General features: G+C 41.0%; 1 protein-coding gene across 1 annotated transcript in view; it reads right to left on the minus strand.

Moving 5' to 3' along the window:
* BBS5 (Bardet-Biedl syndrome 5) overlaps positions 1–3613 on the minus strand; it is a 29122-nt gene extending 25509 nt beyond the window's left edge. The window contains exons 1-2 of the mRNA XM_043995253.1: positions 3446–3613; positions 974–1056 (exon numbers count right to left, since the gene is read on the minus strand). Coding sequence (XP_043851188.1) covers positions 974–1056; positions 3446–3504 — 142 coding nt within the window. The 5' untranslated portion in view covers positions 3505–3613. The remainder of the gene's footprint in view (positions 1–973; positions 1057–3445) is intronic.
* Between the last annotated feature and the right edge of the window lie 6363 nt (positions 3614–9976).

The following is a 9976-nucleotide window of genomic DNA, read 5'->3' on the forward strand; positions in this document are numbered from 1 at the left end:
AGGGTTGAGGTGGATGGGAATGAAGGAATGAACAGCAAAGCCTGGGGCATTCCTCAAATTATATTACTCAGTATAAATAAATTCAGTCCTGTCTTATCAGTACCTAGGTACAATGTACTTCTCATGACAGATGCTCAATAAACATTTATGGAAAGAAGAAATGTTACACTACCCATTCGGGTCATCGGGTAGAAAGGATAGAAGTAATACAACAGAGATTTTTATCAGACCAAAAGAGAATAATGAATTATTTCTGTGGAAAATGTATTCTCAATTCCCTTAAGTGAAAAATATCCAGAATTATTATTACTATTGTATAGTTTGTTATATAGATATTACTGCATAATTAAGTAGATTATTCCTGTATAGATAAAATAATCTATATACATATTTATTATTATTACTATATAGATATTACTAGATGCAGTAAAGATTATTATTGATTTACTCTCAAAGTTACCTGAAAACTGGAGAACATTTACAGGAAATATATATAGGTATTACAGAAAAGAGAACTAAATAGTCAAATAAGTTAAATATAAACAATAATACTGTTTCATATTTATTTAATAACATGGGGGGGGCAATGAGGGTTAAGTGACTTGCTGAGGGTCACACAGATAGTAAGTGTCAAGTGTCTGAGGCCGGATTTGAACTTAGGTTCTCCTGAATCCAGAGCTTTATCCACTGTGCCACCAAGCTGCCCTTAATAACATTTTTTGGGGGGGGGGGCTGGGCAATGGGGTTTAAGTGACTTGCCCAGGGTCACACAGCTAGTAAGTCAAGTGTCTGAGGCCGGATTTGAACTCAGGTACTCCTGAATCCAAGGCCGGTTCTTTATTCACTGCGCCACCTAGCCGCCCCTTAATAACATTTTAAGATAAATGCATTTAAATAAAATTTAATTCAGCTCAGAGGATCAAACAAATCAAACAAACATTAAAGATAAGTTAATACCAGTAAATGCACTAACCTCTATCCCCATTGTTTCCTTTGGTGTCTTCTATTGAATCTAAACAATCAATAAGGATCTCTCCAGGTCTTGTTTTCATTTGTCTAAAATAAATTTAAAGTCCTTAAGTTTCTAGCACCAATGGAAATATATTACAATCTTTTATCTAAAAATAATGCAATCATTTATAATACTTTCATTTATTGAACAAACATAATGACTACTATGTACAAAGTCCAAAACAAAGTGATGACATTGGTTGTATCCTTCAGAAACTTAGAATTTAGTTAAGGAGACAAGACATACACAAAAAGTGATAATGCAAAGAAGTACATAATCACATGATAAAACGATTCAACATCAGCTTGACAGGATTTCACCAGTGGAATGCCCCAGTCATTTTTGTTTGGCCCAATGCTATTTAACATTAATATCTGAGGACAATCAAAAAGGTACTTTGAGTTCATGTTATATGAGGATTGGTTGGAAGAATCAGGGACATTTAGCTTGGAGAAGAAAAGATACAATGGACACATGATAGCTGCTTTCAAATATTTAAAAGGCTGTGATGGGGAAGAAGGATTAGACTATTTTGGGCAACAGAAGGTAGACCCATGGCCAAAGGGTAGAAGTTTCAATGAGGTCCTTTTAGGTTTGATACCAGGAACAACTTTCTAGCAATTAGAGCTGCTCAAAAGGGCAGTGGGCTGCCTTGGGAAGTATTAGACTTCACCTTCACTGAAGGTCTTCAAAGAGAGACTGGATGACCCCTTATCAGGTGTGTTATATGGGTATTCTTTTCAGGTATGGGTTGGATTAGATTGTTCTTGAGATCCCTTCCCACTCTCAAATTCAGTAACATCAAAAAGGGGAGGGTAGGATATAAGTTGGATCTTGAAAAATGGGTAGAATTTGAGGAGCTGGAAGGGAGAAGAACAAGACTGAACTTAAGAGTTGGGAATGATCAAGATGCTCAGGGGTTTATGGGGAGAATGGCTTGGCTGGAACAGAGATATAGGAGAAAGTAAAGTTGGATAGGTTAAGGGATGTTAAATTATGGAAGGACTTAAGTGCCAGCTTATAGAATATGGATTTTATCTTGCTGACAACAGTGAAAAATTTTGAAAGGAGTAATAATTTGTTGAAAAAATGCTTTCAGAAGATTAGTGTAGATGGGTTGAAATAGGGGAAGAAGGAAGCAGGAAGAACAATTAAGAGGTTGTTGTAGTAGTCCAGCAGCGATTTGAGCCCTTGGGTAAGGATTTTTGTGACTTTTCTCTAGGTTTTTGTGACACTGCACTCTCCTGGTTTTCCTTCTGTCTGACCTCTCTTTCTCAGTCTCCTTTAGTGGATCGTCACTCAGGTCATGCCCACTAATTGTGGGCAATCCCCAAGACTCTGGCTCTCTCTTTTTCTTCCTCAGTGGTCTCAGTATCCACGGCTTCAGTGATCATCTCTGTGCTAAAGGTTCTCAGGTCTATTTATCCAGTCCTAACCTCCCTCCTAATTTCCTGAGTTCTATCTCCAGCTACCTATAGACATCTCAAACTGGATGTAATTAAGACATCTTAAACTCAAGATGTCCGAAACTAAACTCGTCATCTTTCCCCCACAAGCTGTCCTCTTTTTCTAACTTTCCTATCGCTATAGAGGACACTACTATCTTCCTAAGTCACCCACGTTCACAACCTTGAACCTTCCCTCTCTCCTCCCTTCCTCCCCCATATCCAATCTGTTGCTAAGAATTCTCTCCCTCCTTATCTCCACCAAATCCCACCTTCTACAAGAAGCCTTTCCCAATCCCTCTTAATCCTAATAACTTCCCAGTGTTGATGATCTCCAATTTATCCTGTACACAGCTTGTTTGTGCATAGTTTGCACTCCGTTATCTCCTATTAGAATGAGCTCCTTGAGAGCAGGGACTGCCTTTTGCCTTTGTATTTCCCCTTACTCCCTTCTTGGCACAGTACCTGGCACACAGTAAGCGCTTAATAAATGTCTGTTGACTACCAAAGGTGCTTCTACTAATGCAAAGCTTCTTAAACTTTTGGTCTCGACCCCATATGGAGTCGCGAAATATTTGGCAACGGTAAAAGGTTACGTATGCTTATTTTATATACCTATATACCCGAGGTCGCGTAAAAATTTCTCCGGCAAAGAGGGGTCGTGAGTGGAAAAAGTTTACGAAGCCCTGTACTAAAGCTGAGGAAGAAGAGACATGAACAGCAACGGGAGTGGCCGCGGTCCTGCGCCGTTCACTGACCCGGGGGGTGGTCACTAGAAGTCAGGCCCAGCCCGGGCAAGTCCGCAGCCTCCGGGACAGTCCTGGCCTCTCCCTGGGGCGCTGGCTACAGGGGGGCCTAGTACCGGACCGGACCCTCGGACGTGCCCCGCTCATCTCTCCTTTCTCCCCCTCCCCGGGCCCAATGGGGCAGTGACTCCCCCAGCAAGGCGCGGAGAACAAGGTCCCTTCGGGTGTTGTCTGCTACTCACTGAGAGGACACGTCAAACCGGACATCTCGGTCCTCCCAAAGCGCGTCTAATACCGACATGGCAGCCCCGATGTAGGGCGGGACTCCCGCCGGCCGCTTCCCTTTGGCTCCAAGGCAACGGTCCTTCTACAGCATAGATTCTACGGCGAGCGCCAGGAACCAAGCTTCCGGAGAGATTGCGCCTGTGCTTTTCCCAACCCTCCTCCCTCCCTCCCTCCACCCTCGTCTCCCTGGGGTTTGGTTGGCGGAGTTGCAGTAGCCGCTGGAGCTGGGCTGCTAGTTGCTTGCTCGTCCAGTGCCTGCCACTGGGCATGTAGTTTGCAGCCTGGAGGCTATTTGCTAACCCTAACCCATCTATTTCTGCCACACTCCATAGTCCTGCCAGTCCCCATCTATCTTAGGCCACTTTTCCTTCCCGAAATCCTTCTCTCTCTGTCCCGGCTCCATTAGTTCTCAGAAGCCCAAATCCTCCATGAAACCCGAAACTGCAATAGTTTGTTCCGCCAGCCAGTCGGTCAACTAGCATTTATTAAGCTCCTACTATGTTCCAGCCACTGCGTTAAGCGCCTGCTATGTGCGGAGTGCTGTGCTAAGCTCTAGGGATGTAAAGAAAAGAAAAAGACAAACCTTTCCCTCAAAGAGCTCATGGTCTAACGGGAGAAACAACATGCAAATCACAAAATATAAATAAACGATATATACAGGATAATTTAGGGATAATCAATTGAAGGAAGGCGCTAGCATTAAGAAGAATGGTGTCATAAGGCGGTAACAACCTCTTCCCCTTTATTCTGACTGTAGACCAAACCAAAAAAGTTCTCTGTGTTATAGACTTAAAAAAAAAAAAAAACAACCAAAAAAACCACCTAGTTCTTAATTTTTCTCCTTACTACCCAAGAGCAGCTTTAGTGTCCTCAAAATATCACCCAAGCTCCCCATGAATTTGAGGAGAGAGTTTAAAAGATTTGTAGGTTTAAGGGAAAGCTCTTCCCTTCCTTTCTGCCACACCCCTGTTACAAAAGTCAGCCCATGGGGCAGCTAGGTGGCGCAGTGGATAGAGCACCGGCCCTGGAGTCAGGAGTACCTGAGTTCAAATCCGGCCTCGGACACTTAACACTTACTGGCTGTGTGACCCTGGGCAAGTCACTTAACCCCAATTGCCTCACTTAAAAAAAAAAAAGTAAAAAAAAAAAGTCAGCCCTGCCCATAGCACCGTGAAACTTGAAGCAAAACATTCAAAAGGGTCCTCTCTCTCTCTCTCTCTCTCTCTCTCTCTCTCTCTCTCTCTCTCTCTCTCTCTCTCTCTCTCGACTACATCGTCCTTCATCTGCCTTATTCCCGTCCCCCTTTTCCCCAAATCCAACGTATCCCTTTCCACCAGAGCGCCTCAGTGCTTGAAATTCCCACTGCTGGAGTTACTCTTTCATTTGCCGTTTTTCCAAATCACTTTCCTCTTCCCACCACATTCCCACTCCCTTAAACTACTCCTGTGATTCACACAGCACAGTAGCTAACCCGTTAGCGATCCGTAATCACATTAGCGTGGATTCATTTATCAAACTATCTGGAAATGGGATCCAGGTAAATTCAGTGAGGATGTGGTAGAGTTCATAGACCGGTTGGGGGGGGGGGGCGGGGAGGGCAGACTGGAGTCGGGGTAGAGAAGTAAGTTGGCAGTCGGCAGGGCACTTGAAGATCTTTTGGAGTAGGGGTAGAATGCTTTCCAAAACAGACTTAGTCCTTTACTGTTGTGGTGACCAAGAAATTAAGCTGGCCAAAGGCTGCGTGATTGAGACCTGAGAAGAACTGGCTCAGATCCAGGGACACAAAGTCTGATAATGCACCTGGTGACTTAGGGGAAGCTGTTAAGGCTACTATTCCTTTCCTTCCTTAATCCTTGCTTGGAGGCAGCGTGGTACAGCGCAAAGGAGTCAGGATAGTAGTCAGAGCATCTTGGTTAAAGTAACAGCCCTGCCACTTGGCAAATCACTTAACCACTATAAGCCTCTGTTTCTTCATCTGGAAAACGAAGGTGCATAGTCTTTTTTTTTTTTTTTTTTTTTTTTTAGGCAACGGGGGTTAAGTGACTTGCCCACGGTCACACAGCTAGTAAATGTCAAGTGTCTGAGGCCGGATTTGAACTCAGGTACTCCTGAGTCCAGGGCCGGTGCTTTAACCACTGCGCCATCTAGCTGCCCGGTGCATAGTCTTAAATAACTTCTAAGATCCCTTCCAGCTCCAAATCTAGGATCCTACGACTGATGACTGATTATTTGGGAACTGGGATAAACTGAAGAAATGAGGAGGAAAGAAAAACTAATAATGAAGAATAATAGCTTCTGCCAAGAGATAAAGGTCAGCAGAACCTAGAATGAATCCAAGGATTAGGGGTACTTGTCTGAAGCTAACCTGCCCAGAAGGGATTATGATGATATATGTTAATGACCCCATAACAAAAATAAACAACTATGGGGGACATCTGGATTACTGATGTTTGAATGATGTTCGAGTAGGTACTTGGGAAGAAAGAGGGCTATTAGTACCATGGGAATTGTAAGAAAATGGATGTAGTTTAATGAATATAAGGCTTCCTGACCATTCTGTATTCAAAAGGAAAGGTCTTTTTCCTTTGCTGGAACAGCATTTATATAGGGGGACTCCTAACTATAGATTTATACCAATCTTTTGTACTAGGACCTAGGTGTGATGGCCTTTTTTTTTTTTTTTTTTTTGGTGAGGCAATTGGGGTTAAGTGATTTGCCAAGGGTCACACAGCTAGTAAGTGTCAAGTGTCTGAGGTCGGATTTGAATTCAGGTCCTCCTGAATCCAAGGCCGGTGCTTTATCCACTGCACCACCTAGCTGCCCCGTGTGATGGCTTTTGACATCCTTTTTAGGGCTGCTCATCCCTCTTTGGTGTCCACCAGGCAATCAACTCTCACCTATAACTCCAAAAAACTGTAGCATACACAGTGGACACACCCCCAGTAAACTTTGGTAGATGGGCTACATTAGGTTAAGGGTAACTGACAGTCTACAAACCTATTTAGGCCAGTGTCTACCCAACTATCCCTTGATGGAACCGGTGAATGAAAACAATTTGTTCCAACAGCCAAGTGATAGAAGCAGGGGCAGTGGAGCACTGAGAACTTGGTCAGACATCAAAGATGTCAAGATCATTTTCTTCCACTCGACTTCAATGACTCAGGAAGAGAGACTGAAGCTGATGACTGTGCAACTCTGCCTCACTTAAATCCAATTCACAAAGGAATCAAGACCACGCTGTGATATCATTGGTCATCTTCAAAAACGAAGGATGAACAACATCAGCTGCCCTCTTGTTCAATTATCATCTCTATTCAGATGATTCCCAAAGTGTTCATCCCCATTCTCTCTCCTGAACTTTGGTTCTGTATCAAGAACTGTTCACTGGACATTTTTTCACTGGATATCTCATATGCATCTGAAATTCAGCATATTCAAAACAGAATACATTCTCTTTCCCCTCTAACTCATATTTCATCCTAACTTTCTGGGTAGTTAATAATCAATTTATTAATTAGGATAGCTGGCAATCAATAAATTGATGATCAGTGGTTTCTTTCAGTCACCAAAGACCCCCAGTAGAGACTCTGAAAGTCTTAAATGCCTTTCTAAAAGGGAACCCCATACAAGTGAAAATCAACCATAATTGGTGGACATTTAATAAAGAGGTAAGCTAAAAGTTTTCAGTCCTTCCTACTAAGAATGTGACTTGATCATGAGACTCAGCAGCTTCCAGAAATCTGGAAAAGAGGAATCCATCAATCTATCTCCATCTAGACCTCTCTGGTTGGTTTTCTCTTTCATGAGCTGGGTTACCCTAAACTCTAATGGAGAGGTACAAGGACAGGGACTCTGTTCCCTAAGGTAATGACTCGCCCAGACTGGATTTTGTTTATAGTCTAAACAGAAGTTAGGTCTCCTAAATAAGTAGGTTCCTCCCCGAGATTGAAGAGAATATTCCGCGTGGGCTAGGAGTAATCTCATCAACCAGCCATGTCCTTTAGAAATGGACTGACCTTTTACAGGAGCTAGACTTTGAAAGAAAATAGAGGGAGAAAACCCTGGATCCCAATTTAATAATTATTGATATAATAGTATAACAATAATAATTTCTTTCAGGGATGAGTGGGAGGAAAGGAAAGAATTTAGAACACACAATTAAAAAAAATTAATGTTAAAACTTTTAAACATGTAATTGGGGGGCAGCTAGGTGGCGTAGTAGATAAAGCACTGGCCCTGGATTCAGGAGTACCTGAGTTCAAATCTGGCCTTAGACACTTGACATTTACTAGCTGTGTGACCCTGGGCAAGTCACTTAACCCCCATTGCCCTGCAAAAAACAAACAAAAAACCAAACAAAAAAACCAAACATGTAATTGGGAAATATTTAATGAAATGAATTAAATATATCTTTAAAAAAGAGAGAAAAATCTATATTCTCTATATTACTCACAACATTAGAAAATCTTGATGGAGGGAAAGTCAGGGAAGAATATTTATAATTTTATTTAGGGCTAGATTTGCAAGTAATTGCTCCTTGAATGACATAGCCTAGCTAAGTATGGAAAGACTCATTGGCAGTAGACTGACTACTTGGTGGTGAAATATTTGACCAACAGCCCAAGAAACAAATAAAAATTCAAAATGGCCTTTAGGACTGTGCATCTTCCTTACACTTCTACAATAACTATGACAGAATGACAGAAAAGGCAGCTGGGTGATGAATTTAAGAATCAGGAAGTCTGAATTAAAATTAAAATTCTCCCTTAGATTTAAGATGTGTGACCTTGGGCAAGTCCCTTAACTTCTGCTTCCCTCAGCTTCCTCATCTGTAAAATGGAGATGATAATATTATTTACTCACAGGGTTGTACAGTCATTCAATAAATATTTATTAATCATCTACTATGTGCTAAGCACTGTGCTGAGCATTGTGGATACGAAGAAAGGCAAAAGACAGACGCCCCTCTCAAAGATCTCAGAATCTAATGGGAGAGACAACATGCAAATAACTATGTACAAACAAAATATATACAGACTAAAATTGAAATAATCAACTATGGGAAGGCTGTTGTGAGGATCAAATGAGAGAACTTACATAAAATACTTTGCAAGTTTTAAAGTGCTATAGAAACGCTAGCTATAACTACTACTACTACCACCAGCAGTACCATCACCACAACCAGCGGCACCACCAAAACTACCATTATTATTATTCCTTCTTCTAGTGGTGAAGATTACAATCCAGCACCTACTTCTTATCCTTTGAGATTTTGGTCTATATTCTTCCTGAAATATTCCCTAGAGGATCTAACCAATACCTTGGAGGCAAACAGGGTTAAGTGGCTTGCCCAGGATCACACAGCTAGTAAATGTCTGAGGCCAGATTTAAAGTCATGAAAAAAAGCCTTCCTGACTCTAGGCCCAGCACTCTGTACACTATGCCACCTTGCTTTCCTTATTAATATTTACCATATAAGAAATTTAAACTTATACATTTAAAAATATTAATTCATTTAAAATAATTCCATCACACGTTAACATAAAGAAAATATTTGTTGTGGAAAAGACTATATTTTTCAAAACAAAAAATAAGTGAAAATGTTGTCACATCTTGTAGATCTTAAATCTGTTGAAGTGCCCTTTGGGGGGAAAATGGAAATTCCATATATCAAAGGAAAGCTTACAAATAGGGAGAGGATAAAGGAAAGTATGTTCCTTAAAGAAATTAGATCTAGGTTCTTTCTGTTAAACTGGTATGTTTAAATATGTTGTATGGGAGGCTGGGACAAATGCATTTTTAGGAAATGCAGGTAATACTAAATGATTGTTTTCATAGTTAGGCATTATACTGAGAACCAGGAGGGAAATAAGAGTATGAATGGTCAGATGCCTTTGAGATATCATTGAGTTATGTCTCTCCATTTGAAATATGCTTGCCTAAAGAAAATGCTCCTTGGAAGGGGGATAGGGTTTGAAGGAGATTTTACAGTGTTTTTGGAATCAGGACACCTGGGTTTTTACCCCAGCTCTGACATTTGACAGCTGCGTGACTATGGAGAAGTTCTTTAATTTCTCTGAGCCTATTAGTACACGTATCTGTAGAATGGGTTTAATACAAATTGCACTTGCTTACTTTGAAGGGTTGTTATCAGAAAAGCATTTTTCAGAACTTAAAGTTCTACAGAAATATAAGTTGTTATTGTTTCCACTGAGATGAATTTTTTTTTAGGTGAGGAAATGCAGTGAGGTCTTAGTCATTTACTCTCACTAGAAGATCAAAAGATATAAATAATCTGCTTATATTCTTCACTAATTCGGAATAGAGAAGCAGCAGGACATTGGGGAGTGGATCTTAAAGGGTGGTCCTCAGATTCTTGGAGGTCCCTGAGACCCTTTTAGGAAATTCTGTGATGTCAAAAGTATTTTCATAATAATACTAAGATGTTATTTGCCCATTAAAACATGCCTCCCTTTTCCAACTACTTA

The sequence above is a fragment of the Dromiciops gliroides genome, chromosome 3 (assembly GCF_019393635.1).
Source record: "Dromiciops gliroides isolate mDroGli1 chromosome 3, mDroGli1.pri, whole genome shotgun sequence".
NCBI classification, from domain to species: Eukaryota; Metazoa; Chordata; class Mammalia; order Microbiotheria; family Microbiotheriidae; genus Dromiciops; species Dromiciops gliroides.